The 16,430-nt window shown below is 56.3% G+C and overlaps 3 protein-coding genes across 3 annotated transcripts; all 3 read left to right on the forward strand.

The window, feature by feature from the left end:
- The first annotated feature begins 24 nt into the window (after positions 1 to 24).
- On the forward strand, positions 25 to 4,593 carry LOC131584250 (protocadherin gamma-B5-like). The gene is made up of 2 exons (XM_058849159.1): positions 25 to 2,508; positions 4,287 to 4,593. Exons 1-2 carry the CDS (start codon positions 35 to 37, stop codon positions 4,591 to 4,593), a joined length of 2,781 nt encoding a protein of 926 aa, XP_058705142.1. The 5' UTR covers positions 25 to 34.
- A 1-nt stretch (position 4,594) lies between these two features.
- On the forward strand, positions 4,595 to 7,169 carry LOC131584210 (protocadherin gamma-A10-like). The gene has a single exon (XM_058849103.1). The coding sequence runs from the start codon at positions 4,604 to 4,606 to the stop codon at positions 7,097 to 7,099; it is 2,496 nt and encodes an 831-aa protein (XP_058705086.1). The 5' UTR covers positions 4,595 to 4,603; the 3' UTR covers positions 7,100 to 7,169.
- Positions 7,170 to 12,164: 4,995 nt separating this feature from the next.
- On the forward strand, positions 12,165 to 16,388 carry LOC131584252 (protocadherin gamma-B5-like). Its single transcript, XM_058849160.1, has 2 exons — positions 12,165 to 14,641; positions 16,178 to 16,388. The coding sequence occupies exons 1-2, from the start codon at positions 12,165 to 12,167 to the stop codon at positions 16,386 to 16,388; spliced, it is 2,688 nt and encodes an 895-aa protein (XP_058705143.1).
- The last annotated feature ends 42 nt before the right edge of the window (positions 16,389 to 16,430 follow it).

A 16,430-nucleotide genomic window follows, 5' to 3' on the forward strand; every position in this document is an offset into this window, starting at 1 on the left:
GCAGGAGCTTGGCGAGCGGCGGCGGCGGGCGAGAATGGCGGTGAGGCGGCGGCAGAGGCGCGGGCCGGGCGGCGGGCGAGCGCTGCTGGCCGCGGTGCTGCTGTGCGTGTGGTGGCGGGCGGCGGGCGAGCGGCTCCGCTACGCCATCCCCGAGGAGCTGGGCAGAGGCTCGCTCGTGGGGCCGCTGGCGCGGGACCTGGGGCTGAGCGCGGACGAGCTGCCGGCGCGCAAGCTGCGGCTAAGCGAGGAGAAGCAATACTTCACGGTGAATGAGGAGAACGGCAACCTGTACGTGAACGAGAGGCTGGACCGGGAGGAGATGTGCGGCGAGTCGGCGTCCTGCTCTGTCAGCTTCGAGGCGCTGGTGCACAATCCTCTGAACGTTTTCCCCGTGGAGGTGGCCATCGAGGACGTGAATGACAACGCCCCAGAGTTCAGCAAGGCAGCTCTGGAGCTCGAGATCGGTGAGTTAATCCCTCCCGGTGCTCATTTTCCTCTGGAGATGGCGCAAGATGCAGACGCGGGAAGCAACTCTTTGCTGACTTACCAGCTCATCAGCAACCCGTCTTTCTCCCTGGCCATGAAGGAAAAGCCGGGAGGAAAGACGCAGCCGGAATTAGTATTAGAGAGAGTGTTGGACCGGGAGAAGCAGAGTTCCTTTGAACTGGTGCTGATGGCGGTGGATGGTGGAGACCCCGCGATGTCCGGGACTGTCCAGGTTTGCATTAACGTGACAGACGCCAATGACAACCCACCAGTTTTCAGTAAAAGTCTCTACGAGGCGAGAGTGGCAGAGAATCTTCCAGTGGAGTCGGTGGTGCTGAAAGTACGGGCGACGGATGCGGACTCAGGCTCGAACGGGCGAGTGTCCTACTCATTTGGTAGAGTGTCGGACGCCGTCAGGGCGGTGTTCACTATCGACAGTAACAGTGGAGAAGTTCGGACAGCGGGTCTCCTCGATTTCGAGGAGAAGAATAAGTACATCTTCGGCGTGGAGGCGAGAGACGGGGGCGGGCTCACAGATCACTGTGAAGTGCAAATCGAAATTACAGACGAGAATGACAACGCGCCCGAGATCACCATTCTATCCCTGTCCAGTCCCGTGCCCGAGGACGCACCGGTCGGAACCGTGGTTGCCCTGCTGAAAGTGCGGGACAGAGACTCCGGGGAGAACGGTCAGGTGTCGTGCGAGCTGTCGGGGGAGGCGGCGCTGTCGATGGTGGCGTCGTCGGGCGGCTCGTACAAGGTGGTGACGGCGAGCGCGCTGGACCGCGAGCAGGCGTGGGAGCAGCGCGTGACGGTGGTGGCCCGGGACCGGGGCAGGCCGTCGCTGTGGAGCAGCAGGGAGCTGGTGCTGGAGGTGTCGGACGTGAACGACAACGCGCCGGTGTTCGAGGAGGCGGCGTACAGCGCGTACGTGGCGGAGAACAACGCGGCGGGCGCGCTGGTGCTGCGCGTGCAGGCGCGGGACGCGGACGCGGGCGCCAACGGGCGCGTGAGCTACTGGCTGGCGGGCGGCAGCGCGGGCGCGGCGGGCGCGGCGCCGCTGGTGTCGGTGGAGGCGCGGAGCGGCGCGCTGTACGCGCAGCGCTCCTTCGACTACGAGCAGTGCCGCGAGTTCGCGGTGGCCGTGCGGGCGCAGGACGGCGGCTCGCCGGCGCGCAGCTCCACGGCCACGGTGCGCGTCTTCGTGCTGGACCGCAACGACAACGCGCCGCGGGTGCTCTGGCCGGCGGCAGGGGCGGCGGCAACGGGAGAGGCGTCGTCTCCGTTCGAGGTGGTTCCGCGCTCGGCCGAGGCCGGCTACCTGGTGGCCAAGGTGGTGGCGGTGGACGCGGACGCGGGGCGCAACGCGTGGCTGTCGTACGAGCTGGTGCAGGCGTCGGAGCCGGCGCTGTTCCGCGTGGGGCTGCACAGCGGCGAGGTGCGCACGGCGCGCGCCGTGTCCGAGCGGGACGCGGCCAAGCAGCGTGTGGTGGCCGTGGTGAAGGACCACGGGCAGCCGGCGCTGTCGGCCACGGCCACGCTGCACGTGGTGCTGGCCGAGAGCTTGCAGGAGGCGCTGCCGGAGCTGAGCGAGCGGCCGGCGGGCGCCGAGGCGGCGGCGGCGGCCGAGCTGCAGTTCTACCTGGTGCTGGCGCTGGCGCTGCTGTCGGCGCTCTTGGTGCTGAGCGTGGCGCTGGCCGTGGTGGCGCGGCTGCGGCGGGCCGGGCCGCCCGCCGTGCTGCGCTGCCTGGGCGCGCAGCGCTTCTCGCTGGCCGGCGCCGCCTTCCCGGCCGACTTCTGCGAGGGCACCTTGCCCTACTCCTACAACCTGTGCGTGCCGCCGCCGACCCCCGCCGTGCCCGAGGCCGCTTGGCCGCCGCCGCCGGTGCCGGTGCCGGTGATGCCCGTCCTGTCGGCGGAGGAGCTTCTGGGCGGCGATTCCTGCGAGAAGCCGAGCCCGAGCAGTAACGTCGTCGTGGGAGAGCCGCCCGCCGATGCTGCTGCACTGCAGGTGTGTAAAGCGTGAGCTCTTTCTGCTTTTAAAACTTTCTGAAATGTCGTCTTTTTTTCCGGGTGTTCTCTGCATGGTGTCAGTGGGGACTTGTGCCCTCTGTGTCTCCATGTAGTGGCCGAATTTTTCCCATTATATTTCCGCTAGCACATTCAGCTGACATTGCTTATAGCTCTCTTTCGGCTGGTGGCAGCGTTTCTCCGTGCTTACCCATGTTTCCCGGTGTCGTGTTTTCGTGGGTTGCACAGTCCTGTCTCCGTGATGGAGTGAATTAAGGAACGGTCAGTGCCCCGTTCATGGTAGAGGAGGAAGCACTTGGTTCTTCCTTGGTCACAGGTTCAGCTTCAGTCACGAGGTTTTGTCTTTTGAACTTGAGCTGTTAAAATTAGAATGTGTTCACAATACTGAATGCTGGTTGCTATTCTGTGTAATGAGAATGTCTGATTCTTCATGATGGAGTCGAGGAAAAAGGAGAAAAGCACTGTCAGCGGGTGTTGCAGCGTTCATCCGTCGTGATTGCTTTGTTTAGAAAGGCTGTGCTTGGAATACCCTGTAGAGCTTTACACTTGTGAAAAAGAGTTTTAAACTTGTGGAAAGTTCCACATTCGTGAATGAAGTGAAAGTGAATAAAGAGATTGTCACCCATTTCTAGGAGGAATGCAGTAGTGGGGCTGGATGGCTTCTTTTTCTGCATTCTGGCTGGCAGTTCGCTCTGTTTTGCTTTTCATCATCTTTACTTTGTACACTGGTGTGTGTATCAAATGACTTTTGTTTCATAAATTTTGATTTTTCTATGCTCTTTTCACAAAGGTGTTGGGGGGTTTCAGTAGAACTCGAGGATATCGGGAATACCAAATTTCTGGAATGCTGTTTCCTAAGACATCTGTGATAGGGAGGGATCACAAAACAGGGAGATTGGCCAGAGAACAGCTTGGGTACTTGAATCAAGGCCATTTGCATATTTATTCGTGGTCAGTTTCAAGAGCACAATATTCCTGTTGTTCTATTGTTCTAGAATTCCTTACTTGGATGCATATGACACCAACCTCCTTAAGATATAATTATATGGATAGTTTGCTGACGAACTTTAATGCTTACACATTGATTTCAGAAAACAGGAAACCTAGACTGTCTTGGTGAAATATAAATCTGTATAAACAGAGGAAAGACTAGGTTTATCATAGGAAGGGATATCAAATATGTGAAGTCCTTATACTTTCCTTGTAATAAAATGTGCCAAATGTGCCAGTGAGGAGATGGCCACAAGGACAAGCTTTCCATTGCATGGCGGAGAAGAAAAAAAAGAAAGGGGTGCTCTGTGTGTGAGGCTCGAGAAGAACTCGGTCATTGCCTTGCTCGTCACGTGTAATAGATACCACATGTTTATTTGTCCCTGTTATTTATTGCTCCCTGATTTCAAGAGGCATGCAATTACTCTCGTCCCGTTTGTGTTAATGAACCTGATAGCTGTGTTAATTCGGGATGCTGTATCCTCCCGTTTCTTCTCTGAGAGACTGTTGCAGAAGATGCTTTTGACCAAAATGGATAAGACTAACAGTAAGCTACAGGGTAAAATACGAAAAATGTGTTTGAATTTACATAGAATGACATTAGTAAGTGCTTCGTTTCCCGCGCGGTTAAAGAACCGCGCTCACGGAATATCTGTGCCTTCCTGCCGATCGCGATGCCCTGGAGGGTCAAAGGCGAGATGGGCTGGAGAAAAGCGGAGGCAGGAGATCGTGGCGGGACGGAAAGCGGCGTGTGGGTGGCGAGTGGTCCCTGTTTGTAGGCAGGCAGGGCGGGCAGCGCTCGGTGGCTGCAGTGCCGGGAGGAGGCTGCGGGCGCCGCTGTTGACCGAGAGGAGCGAGAGGAGGATCGGAGCGCTGGCGGCAGCCCCGCCCGCTGCGGCCAGGCTGGATCGCTGGATCGCTGGATTGGTGGGTGGGCAGGCCGGGCGGCGGTGTGCGATCGTGCTGCCGGTGCGGATCCGTGCGGCGGAGAGGCGGCGGAGGCTGGGGCAGGGCCCAGGAGCGGAGAGGCCGGTGGGAAAGGTCAGCAAGCGCTGGGAGCTGAGCAGCAGCGGCAGCGGGAGCTAAGTTGTCGGAGATGAGCTGGGCGGGGAGGCGCTGGGGCCGGCGGCAGCGAGCTGTGCTCTGGGCCGTCCTGCTGGCGGCGTGGGAGGCGGCGTGGGGGCAGCTGCGCTACTCGGTGCCCGAGGAGCTGCCCAAGGGCTCGTTCGTGGGCGACGTGGCCAAGGACCTGGGACTGCAGCTGCCGGCGCCTGGCGATCGCGGCGTTCGCATTATCTCGGAAGGTCAGACGCAGTATTTCGCTTTGCACGGGAAGACGGGCCATTTGGTGACGGCGGAGAGGATCGACAGAGAGCAGCTGTGCGAGCGTGTGCAGCAATGCTTGCTGCGCTGTGAGCTGATCGTGGAGGGACAGATGCAGGTTTACCGAATCCTCGTGGAAATCACGGATATTAATGACAATGTGCCGAGCTACAGAGATGCAGAAAAAGAATTGAGAGTGAGCGAGACGACAGCCCCGGGGTCGCGGTTTCCCCTGCCAGACGCACATGACCCGGACTGGGGTCGGAATTCCGTGCAGAGCTACGAGCTGAGCGGTGACAAGCACTTCTCGCTGGCCGTGCAGGCGGGCCCCGGCGGCGATCAGCGTCCCGAGCTGGTGCTGGCCAAGGCGCTGGACCGGGAGGAGGCGGCGTTTCACGAGCTGGTGCTGAGGGCGATGGACGGCGGCGATCCGGCACGGACGGGCACGGCTCGGATCCGTGTGACCGTGGTGGATGCGAACGACAACGCGCCCGTGTTCAGCCAGGCGGAGTACACGGTGCGTGTGCCCGAGGACGTGCCCGTGGGCTCTGTCCTTGTCACCGTCACGGCCACGGACGCCGACGAGGGGCAGAATGGACAGGTGAAATACTCGTTTAACAAAATTTCACAGAAAGCCTCGCAGGTTTTCCTACTGAACAGCGACACGGGAGCAATCACCCTGTTGCAGAGCCTGGATTTCGAGGAAGGCAACTCTTACGAATTGGAGGTGCAGGGACACGACGGGGGAGGGCTTCTTGACACCTCAAATGTCCTGGTTATTGTGACAGACGTCAATGACAATGTTCCAGAGATTTCGATGCGGTCGGCACTGAGTGAGATCTCGGAAGATTCGCCATCAGGAACCGTCGTCGCTCTGCTGCACGTGAGGGACAAGGACTCGGGGGCCAACGGCGAGGTGCACTGCTCCCTTGATGGGGGCCTCCCGTTCCGCTTAGAGAAATCCTTTGACGATTACTACCGCGTTGTGACAGCGAGAGAGCTGGACCGGGAGCAGGTGTCAGAGTACAACGTGACGGTGCGGGCAGCCGATGGTGGGTCGCCGGCGCTGCAGAGCAGCGCGGTGCTGGCGCTGCGGGTGCTGGACGTGAACGACAACGCGCCGGTGTTCGCGGAGGAGCGCTACAGCGCGCGTGTGTGGGAGAACAACGCGGCGGGCGCGCTGGTGCTGACGGTGCGCGCCACGGACGCGGACTGGGGGCAGAACGCGCGCGTGCGGTACCGGCTGGCGGAGGGGCGGGTGCGGGGCGCGGCGCTGTCGTCGTACGTGTCGGTGCAGGCGGAGACGGGCGCGCTGTACGCGCTGCGCTCCTTGGACTACGAGGAGGTGCGCGAGCTGCGGCTGTGGGTGCGTGCGGAGGACGGCGGCGCGCCGGCGCTGAGCAGCAACGTGTCGGTGGTGCTGGTGATCGTGGACGAGAACGACAACGCGCCGCAGGTGCTGTACCCGCCGCTGTCTCGGGCGGCGGGCTCGGGCGGCGCGTGGTCGGGCGTGGAGCTGGCGCCGCGCTGGTCGGAGCCCGGCGCGCTGGTGGCCAAGGTGGTGGCGGTGGACGCGGACGCGGGGCAGAACGCGTGGCTGTCGTACGAGCTGGCCAAGGCGACGGAGCCGGGGCTGTTCCGCGTGGGGCTGCACAGCGGCGAGGTGCGCACGGCGCGCTCGCCGCTGGCCCGCGACGCGGCGCGCCAGAGCCTGGTGGTGCTGGTGAAGGACCACGGGCGGCCGGCGCTGTCGGCCACGGCCACGCTGAGCGTGCTGCTGGCCGAGAGCGTGGCCGAGCTGCTGGCCGAGCTGGGCAGCGCGGCCGAGGCGGCGGCGCCGGGCGAGCCGGCCGGCAGCCTGACGCGCTGGCTCGTGCTGGCCGTGGCCGCCGTGTCGTGCCTCTTCCTCGCCTTCCTGCTGCTGCTGCTGGCGCTGCGCCTGCGCCGCTGGCGCCGCCAGCACCTGCTGCCGGCCCAGAGCGGCGCCTTGCGCGGCGTGCCCGTGTCGCACTTCGTGGGCATCGACGGCGTGCGCGCCTTCCTGCAGTCCTACTCGCACGACGTGTCGCTCACGGCCGACTCGCGCAAGAGCCAGCTGCGCTTCTCGGCCGCCAGCTGCTGCGACACCCTCCCGGCGCGGCCTCTGCCCGACGAGCCCGCGCCGCTGCTCGGCGACGAGGACCCTGCCGCCGCCCTGCCCGCCGATCCCGCCGCTCCCTCGGTGAGTTGCTCTGGGCACGTTTTCTCCGACACTCGTGCTTCCTCCTGATGCTCCCGTGTCCTTTCCCCGCCCTCTTCTCTGCCTTGCCAAGGAGATTTTGCTTCCGAGCGAGGTCGAGTTTCCCTCGGTGACGTTCTTATGGCTGGTGCCCGTTGGTGTCGTTCTTTGGACATGGGGTCTGTGGTCAGCCTTGCAGTTAGTGGAGAAGGAAGGAGGGAGAAGGCTGCTGCTGGCAGGCTGTTCGTTCGGTCGTGAGTTTGGATATTTCTCAGGTTGGAGTTGTTTTCCCCCATGTCACATGTGTTGTGTAGAATGTGTGTTGCATGTTCTGAAGTGATGTATGGCGTTATGAGGAAATTCAACTTTTTATCAGGATCATGTGTCTTCCGAATAGCACATGTGCTGGAATAGGCTGAGTGTGTCTTCATCAACATGCTGATGGCCTTGCGTGGAACTTCTCTGCACGTTGTTCTCATACTTTATGATTCTCCACCATTCATAGTGGAGGTGAGCAGGAAAAGTCTTTGCATCATCCATGCTTTGATCTTTGTCCCTATCCGGGGATATGGCCTGGCAAGAAGTTTTCCTTAATGATGTCTGTGTGCCTGTTGTGAAGATGAAAGATCCTCTTTGAAAAGGCTGTGTGTGTATGTATGTGGAGGAGGAAATGCAGAAGGGAATGGCAGCACTGCTTGGTTTCTTTCTTGATTTTAAAGGTCGTTCTATGACAAATCAGTCGGCCTGGGCCCTATCTATAAAATATTTATCATGGAGAGAGATTGGCTGGATGGGAAGCGAGAGATTCAATTTGCAGCAGGAGATAGAAGGTGGGCATAATTCCCCCTGTGCAGATATTCACTGAGTCCGTCTCTCTTGGAAGACTGCTCGGCTTTTCCTTTTAGAGCTATGAAGACTCTCCCCAGAACTTGAGTGAGTCGAGAAATGTCGCTTCCATAGTGCAGAGATGGAAAGATGGCTGTGTGAAATTGGTGGTGTGAAGAGAAATGGTGTGGGGAACTGGGCCTCCAGTGTCACGTGTTTTGAAGCTGTGTGGGTGAAAGAAGGCCATGGATGATGGGAAGGGTTGGAAATTGGAGTTGTGTGAGCTGTGCATGAATGTCTGCTGCAAGCCTGAAGGGAATGTTTTCCTCCATTCCCTGCCCAGTTCCTCTCTCCTGCATGAGCCAAGGTGGGGTTTTCCCTGTGAATGTAATTGTCTAGAAGATCTGTGTAGCAGGTGGCTGGAGAGGCCTGGGAGGTTCTTGCAAAGTATTTGCATCCCATCATAATTGTGTCACTGAAAAGCTTCACTTGGTGCTTATGGAAGATGCCGTATGGGAAGAGCAAACAATGTCTTCATTGCCTGTAAAGAACGTTATTGATCATCTCCTGTGAGTTATATAACCCAGAAGAGTGTTGTGAGCTCTTCAGTCCTGCACGTGTTAACTTTCTGTCTCACTCTTCTGATGTTCTGAGGATGGATCTATCATGTTTAGAAGTGAAAAGAGAGAGTCTTTCACAGTCTGGTTTCTGGAATATGTCTCTGTAAGAAATGCTTTTTCTTGTCCCATGTCTTGAGTGAGATGTCAAATATTATCCATGGTCAGGAGATCCTGTGTGAGCCACTTTCCTTTTGGTGGAGTCTGTGTAAATGCTGAAGATCTGTGATAAGCATGTGAGCTGTGAAGGGTTAGGGGGAGTGTTGGGGATGTGGTGTGTGAGGAGGTGCTGGAGGAGACATGGCATGTGTTGTGTTGATGCCCAGGGCTATTGGTGGCCTGATGAAAATGAGTCAGGAGGAGTCTCATGATTTGATCTTGTGTGGTTTTGGCTCAAATGGCGCAGTTTGTGTTCCATTTTCTGTTGCATCAAGAGTGGTGGTCACCCATGTTGTGAGGAGTGGATGTGGTGAAGAATGGTGATGTTGGCTTTGAGGTGATGCTTGGATGGCTGGGTCTTTGCCAGAGCTGCTGAAAATTGATGGCCTCTGTAACATTTTACACTTGTTCCAATAATTGGGAGGATCAGCATAATCTCATTTGTGATGCTTGGGATCTGAGGATCTGTGCACACAAATTTTCTTCTAATGATGTCTGTATGTAAAATTTGCTTTCACATTTTGTTTGGAGAGAGAGAAGGAGTCTGTCTATGCAGAGACAGGGCCGGTGCTGTTGTTCACTGTGATATAGTTCCAAATGAATGAATGAATGGTGTCAAGGTCTGTTTTTTCTAGTAGTTAGATGAGGCCCAGAGCTGTGATTCCAAGGTATTTCTTTCTCTTTCTATGCAAGGAAATGAGTGTCTGGTGTCTGTGTAGTGATCACCTGTTTGAGGCCTCATGTGCATTAGTTACAATCGAGTTTCCTGTGTTGTGTATGTTGGAGTTGAGACAATCTGAAATGTGAGGCCATGATGGATACTCTGCTGGTGTTTTTCCATTCTTGGCTGGCTTGATTAAGTGTTTTTGGCTGATTGGTTTGGTTTGGGTTAGGTTTGGTTGGGTTTGCTTTGGTTGAGTTGGTTGTTTGTTTGTTATTGTTTTATTTTTGTCAAGGAGTAAATTTGATCCTCATTGTGCCTGGCAGTTCTTCAAGCTCCAGACCATGTAATTATCCTGTATTGAGAGTGTCTGTCATCCATACCTTGAAGCTGTGAATGTAATCATAGAATCACAGAAACACAGAGCTGTAGAATGGTTTGTGTTGAAAAGGAGCATCAAGATCATCTCCTTCCAACTCCTCTGCCATGGGCAGGGACATCTTCCAGCAGAGCAGCTTCTTCAGAGCCCCACCCAGCTTGACACTGAACATTACATTTAAGAAATACAATTTCATTAATATTCATTTCTCCGCGGTGGTGGTTTTCTTTCTGCGGCCATAGATGGAGCAGTTCATGGGGGCCATAATATGGAACTGTTCATGTGTGGAACAATAATTAATTGTGTGTGAAATCTCCATTATCCATCTGTTTCTCTATGCAACATTTTGATCTAGAATTTCTTCAGAGTTGTAATTACATTTTCATTCAGGCCCTCCTTTGCAGAAAGGTTGCAGCTCATTTTCACAATTCTGGTCAGTAGTTTGAAAATTAAAACAGTTGTGTTTCAGCACATCCTTACTTCAGTGACCCAGGAAAGAACTGTGTGTGGGGAATAGAAAGAAGAGGAATCAGAAGCAATAAGAGAATCTGTTGTAATTTGTCAGAAGATTTAACTTGAGAAACAGTCTGAATAGAAGCTGTATAAAATGCTGGTTTCATATTTGTGCAAGGTGAGCAGGGCATGCAGTAGAAGAAGGTCATTGAGGTGGGGATTAATTCTTCAAATGAAGTCCCAGATCGTGCTGTCCAGTGAAATTCTTTCGGGCCACACTTGCAGCTAGAGACCTTGGGGAATTCCAGGAGCTCTCAGGGATGAATTTTAGGGCTTTAAAGGCGAAACAGACTTCACCGTGATCTTCACTGACAGCTCATTGTCTTCTAATATTTCCTATCCTTATCTGATTAATGGTTTGAGTTTTCTGTATGTTTTGTTTTGTTCTGTTTTGTGTTATTATGCCTATATTTACTCCGTATGTAGACCTACTTAAAATTATCCACAAGTCATCTCTTTTCAGCAACCTCTGGTGTGTTAGTATCTTTTTCTCTTGTGCAGTGGGAGTTGAAGGCAGGAGATAAGAGAGTGACTTTGTGTTCTGTTACCTTTGGGAGAAAGAGATATAAATATGACTTTAGTCATTTTAGTACACCTTGCATCTGTGTGGAACAGAACATGTGATGAGGACAGGGAGGAGATTCCCTGGAAGCCAATGGTTTGATGAGCCATTCTGCATTGGATGACCGCTAATCTTTTAGTGTGGTTGTTTATCATTTCTGTGCTTTGGAATCCTTCAGTTCCTTCTCATACCGTAGGCGAGCAGAAAAATGTCCACTCTTTTTATCAGGGTCAGTGGTCATATGGCAACAGACAGGTGTGTTTGATTAAGGGAAGAGAGGGTTTGATTAGGGAAAGGTTTACAATGTGGGTTGTGAGAAAATGGAACATATTGGCCAGAGATGATTTAGATATGTGTCAGACATTCAAGTCTAGCAGGAAATGTTCCTGCTTATGGCAAAGGTCTGGATTAAATTACCTTTAAAATATGTCTAAATGGGAAACTAGAAACATTTTTTTGTTCTGTGAAGGACTCGGCATTGCTTTGCATTTTTCAATGTCAGACATTCAGATATGGAGATGCAGATGAAAAAGCTTTATGAGTCAAAAACAAAAGAATAAATGTTATTTTTCAATCTTGGCATAGAGGTTGCTCACAATGTTTAAGGCTATATCACATATTACTATATCTATATCACATATTACTATATCTATATCACATATTCATTCCAGGTCATGAAGGGCAATTCAAGATATGAAGCAACAGTATAGAAAACCTCTTGAAGTATTCCATATATTATCGTTTATTGCTGCAACTATAAATGTGTCACGATTTTATTAAGGGCAGCTCAATACCGGTATTAACAGATGAGCCACGAATATTTGTTTCTGAGCGTTCAATGAAAGCAGTTGTTTTGCGCCTGAAAAGAATGGCCTAAGATGACATGGTGGATAGAATGGTGTTGTAGTGGAATGGAGCAGGAGCTTGCGTGCTTGGTGTTTGCAGCGGAGGAGCGAGGCCGGAGGCGGTGCAGCCGCTGAGGCCCGGCCCAAGGCGGGCCCCGTTGAGCGCGGCCATCGGGCGGCTGCAGTGGCGTGGCGGCGCCTCCGGGTGCCGCTGTTGGCCGCCGCCTCCCGGCGCTGGAGCCGCCGCCGCCGCCGCCGCAGCGTCCTGCCCCCGCAGGCTGCTCGCTCGGCCGGCGGCGGCCAGAGCGGCAGCGGCAGCGGCAGCGGCAGCGGCGAGAGGCGGCTTTGGTGCGGCTTTGTTACGGCTTTGGTGCGGCTTTGGTGCGGCTTTGTTGCGTGGCTTGTCGGGGAGCAGCGGCGTGGTTGTGGGGCCGTGCGGGCTGTGTTTGGTGCGGCTTTGGCCCGTGCGCTGTGTGGCGAGAGCGGCGTGAAGGGAGGCAGGGTAGCGGCAGGAGGCAGGAGCTTGGCGAGCGGCGGCGGCGGCGGCGGGCGAGAATGGCGGTGAGGCGGCGGCAGAGGCGCGGGCCGGGCGGCGGGCGAGCGCTGCTGGCCGCGGTGCTGCTGTGCGTGTGGTGGCGGGCGACGGGCGAGCGGCTCCGCTACGCCATCCCCGAGGAGCTGGGCAGAGGCTCGCTCGTGGGGCCGCTGGCGCGGGACCTGGGGCTGAGCGCGGACGAGCTGCCGGCGCGCAAGCTGCGGCTGAGCGAGGAGAAGCAATACTTCACGGTGAATGAGGAGAATGGCAACCTGTACGTGAACGAGAGGCTGGACCGGGAGGAGATGTGCGGCGAGTCGGCGTCCTGTTCTGTCAGCTTCGAGGCGTTGGTTCACAACCCTCTGAACATTTTCCCCGTCGAGGTGTCCATCGAGGATGTGAATGACAATTCCCCGGCTTTTAGCAAGACTGCTCTGAACCTGGAGATTGGTGAATGGACGCTTCCAGGTGCTCGTTTTCCTCTGGAGATGGCGCAAGATGCAGACGTAGGAAGCAGCTCTTTGCTGACTTACCAGCTCACCAGCAACCCGTCTTTCTCCCTGGCCATGAAGGACAGTCTGGACGGAAGCATACCGGAATTAGTTCTGGAGAGAGCTTTGGACCGGGAGATGCAGAGCTCCTTTGAGCTTGTTCTGACGGCGGTTGATTCCGGGGACCCCCCGAGGTCTGGGAGTGTCCAGATTCGGGTCAACGTTACAGACGCCAATGACAACCCACCCGTGTTCTCGCAGGATCACTACCGTGTGAACCTGCGAGAGGACACGCCGCCGGGTTCGACAGTCCTGAAACTGTCTGCCACAGACGCCGACCTCGGCGGCAACGCCCACATCAGGTACGGCTTCAGGAAAATCCCGATCAAGGCATTTGAGAAGTTCGTGGTCGATGCAGAGAGTGGGTCTATCACGCTGCAGGAGGCTTTGGACTTCGAGGACACGCGCGCGTTTAGCCTGGCTGTGGAGGCTAAGGACGGAGGGGGTTTGGTGGGAGTCTGTAAGGTGGAGGTGGAGGTGCTGGATGTGAATGACAACGCGCCCGAGATCACCATTCTATCCCTGTCCAGTCCCGTGCCCGAGGACGCACCGGTCGGAACCGTGGTTGCCCTGCTGAAAGTGCGGGACAGAGACTCCGGGGAGAACGGTCAGGTGTCGTGCGAGCTGTCGGGGGAGGCGGCGCTGTCGATGGTGGCGTCGTCGGGCGGCTCGTACAAGGTGGTGACGGCGAGCGCGCTGGACCGCGAGCAGGCGTGGGAGCAGCGCGTGACGGTGGTGGCCCGGGACCGGGGCAGGCCGTCGCTGTGGAGCAGCAGGGAGCTGGTGCTGGAGGTGTCGGACGTGAACGACAACGCGCCGGTGTTCGAGGAGGCGGCGTACAGCGCGTACGTGGCGGAGAACAACGCGGCGGGCGCGCTGGTGCTGCGCGTGCAGGCGCGGGACGCGGACGCGGGCGCCAACGGGCGCGTGAGCTACTGGCTGGCGGGCGGCAGCGCGGGCGCGGCGGGCGCGGCGCCGCTGGTGTCGGTGGAGGCGCGGAGCGGCGCGCTGTACGCGCAGCGCTCCTTCGACTACGAGCAGTGCCGCGAGTTCGCGGTGGCCGTGCGGGCGCAGGACGGCGGCTCGCCGGCGCGCAGCTCCACGGCCACGGTGCGCGTCTTCGTGCTGGACCGCAACGACAACGCGCCGCGGGTGCTCTGGCCGGCGGCAGGGGCGGCGGCAACGGGAGAGGCGTCGTCTCCGTTCGAGGTGGTTCCGCGCTCGGCCGAGGCCGGCTACCTGGTGGCCAAGGTGGTGGCGGTGGACGCGGACGCGGGGCGCAACGCGTGGCTGTCGTACGAGCTGGTGCAGGCGTCGGAGCCGGCGCTGTTCCGCGTGGGGCTGCACAGCGGCGAGGTGCGCACGGCGCGCGCCGTGTCCGAGCGGGACGCGGCCAAGCAGCGTGTGGTGGCCGTGGTGAAGGACCACGGGCAGCCGGCGCTGTCGGCCACGGCCACGCTGCACGTGGTGCTGGCCGAGAGCTTGCAGGAGGCGCTGCCGGAGCTGAGCGAGCGGCCGGCGGGCGCCGAGGCGGCGGCGGCGGCGGCGGCGGCCGAGCTGCAGTTCTACCTGGTGCTGGCGCTGGCGCTGCTGTCGGCGCTCTTGGTGCTGAGCGTGGCGCTGGCCGTGGTGGCGCGGCTGCGGCGGGCCGGGCCGCCCGCCGTGCTGCGCTGCCTGGGCGCGCAGCGCTTCTCGCTGGCCGGCGCCGCCTTCCCGGCCGACTTCTGCGAGGGCACCTTGCCCTACTCCTACAACCTGTGCGTGCCGCCGCCGGCCCGCGCCGTGCCCGAGGCCGCTTGGCCGCCGCCGCCGCCGGTGCCGGCGGTGCCCGTCCTGTCGGCGGAGGAGCTTCTGGGCGGCGATTCCTGCGAGAAGCCGAGCCCGAGCAGTAATGTCGTCGTGGGAGAGCCGCCCGCCGATGCTGCTGCACTGCAGGTCTGTGAAATGTGCGCTTCTTGTGGTTTTAAAACTTTACTAAAACCTCGTTTTCTTTTTCCGGCTCTTCCCTGTGTGGTGTCAGTGGGGACTCGTCATCTGGGTCTCGATGTAGTGTCGGAGGTTTTTAATTTTTTCTGTAACAGATTCAGCTGACAGGCTTTGACTTTAGCTCTCCTTTCTGCTCGTAGCAGCGTTTCTCATTGTTTCTCTGTGATTCCTGAGATTGAAGTTTTTGCTTTTGTGAGTTGTACAGTCCTGTCTCTGTGACGGAGTGAATTAAGGAACGGGTAATGTCCCGTCCATGCAGATTAGGAAGCACTTGGTTCTTCCTTGGTCACAGGTTCATCTTCAGCTTCGAGGTTTTGTCTTTAGCACTTGAGTTCAGTAAATTGGAAAGTGCTGGCACTACTGAATGCAGGTTAGTGTTCTGTGGGAGGACAACTGCTGATTCTGCAAGATGAGAAAAAGCACGAGCACCGGGTGTAGGAGCTTTTGTCCTTGACTGCTTTGTTCATAAATGCTGTGCTTGGAAGCCGTGTACAGCTTTAAACAGATCCGCTCGTTAAACTTTGTTTAGTTCCGGGTGTATTTTGAAAGAAAATGAATGTGCAAAGTTAATTTCTCCATTCTGAGTGAAAATAGATTTTTTTTGTCAGGCATTTTGGGTAGGATTAGAATAGTGAGTCTGCACGGCTTTCTTGAAGCGTCCTGGCTGGCTGTTGGCTTTGTTTTTTGCTCTTCATGATCTTTATTTTATACGCAGCTGTGAGTGTTGAATGATTGCTGTTTCAGAGATTTTTATTTTTTTAATCCTCGTTACATAGAGAATTTGAGGGATACAGTAGAACTCGGATATATCGAGAGCAGCAAAATTCTGCAGTTCTGTTGTCTAGGAGAGACATCTGAGATAGGAAGGGATCACATATGAGCGAGACAGTAAAGACAACGGTTTAGGTACTTGAATCATTCCCATTTGCATATTGATTAGTGGTCAGAAATGTTTCAAAATCACAATTGTACTGTTTTTCTATTGTTCTATAAATCCTTTCATGGAAACACATCGCATCAGCGTCGTTAAGAAATACATAGATGAATAGTTTACCAACGAGCCGGAATGCTTTAGACATTGATTTCAGAAAAAAAAACCAAAAACATGAAATGAATTGATTAAATGTTAGTATCTGAAAAGTCAGGACATAGTAGTTTTCTCTTTGGAAGGGATAAAAATTACCTGAAGTCCTGAAATTCCCCTTGAGAGTTTTAGCTGAATCTTTTTTGTAACTGAAATTCAGCCCGGTGACAGTAAGGTCCCTGACTTAAAGACGCATGCAATTGCTCTCGTCCGGTTAGTGTTAACGAACCTGATAATTGTGTTTTTTCGCGATATGGAATCCTCCCGTTTTCCCTCTGAGAGCCTGTTGTTGAAGATGCTTTTGAACAAAAAGCATAAGGCTAACAATAAGCTACAAAATGGATTATGTAAAATGTGTTTTAATTTACGTATAAATACATTATTCAGTGCTTAGTGTCCCGTGCGGTTAAAGAACCGCGCTCACGGAATATCTCTGTCTTCCTGCCGATCGTGATGCCCTGGAGGATCAAAGGCGAGATGGGCTGGAGAAAAGCGGAGGCAGGAGATGGGCGCGGGACGGAAAGCGGCGTGTGGGTGGCGAGTGGTCCCTGTTTGTAGGCAGGCAGGGCGGGCAGCGCTCGGTGGCTGCAGTGCCGGGAGGAGGCTGCGGGCGCCGCTGTTGACCGAGAGGAGCGAGAGGAGGATCGGAGCGCTGTCGGCAGCCC

Source organism: Poecile atricapillus, chromosome 13 (genome assembly GCF_030490865.1).
Source record: "Poecile atricapillus isolate bPoeAtr1 chromosome 13, bPoeAtr1.hap1, whole genome shotgun sequence".
In the NCBI taxonomy this organism is placed as follows: Eukaryota; Metazoa; Chordata; class Aves; order Passeriformes; family Paridae; genus Poecile; species Poecile atricapillus.

What these genes read in the sequence shown, in the direction of transcription:
- LOC131584252 (XM_058849160.1), top strand. Translation starts at nt 12,165, where the DNA reads ATGGCGGTGAGGCGGCGGCAGAGGCGCGGGCCGGGCGGCGGGCGAGCG. An exon ending in GCACTGCAGGTCTGTGAAAT is followed by an intron (nt 14,642 to 16,177) that starts GTGCGCTTCTTG and finishes GTGCGGTTAAAG; the next exon opens with AACCGCGCTCACGGAATATC.
- LOC131584210 (XM_058849103.1), top strand. Translation starts at nt 4,604, where the DNA reads ATGAGCTGGGCGGGGAGGCGCTGGGGCCGGCGGCAGCGAGCTGTGCTC.
- LOC131584250 (XM_058849159.1), top strand. Translation starts at nt 35, where the DNA reads ATGGCGGTGAGGCGGCGGCAGAGGCGCGGGCCGGGCGGCGGGCGAGCG. An exon ending in GCACTGCAGGTGTGTAAAGC is followed by an intron (nt 2,509 to 4,286) that starts GTGAGCTCTTTC and finishes CCCTGTTTGTAG; the next exon opens with GCAGGCAGGGCGGGCAGCGC.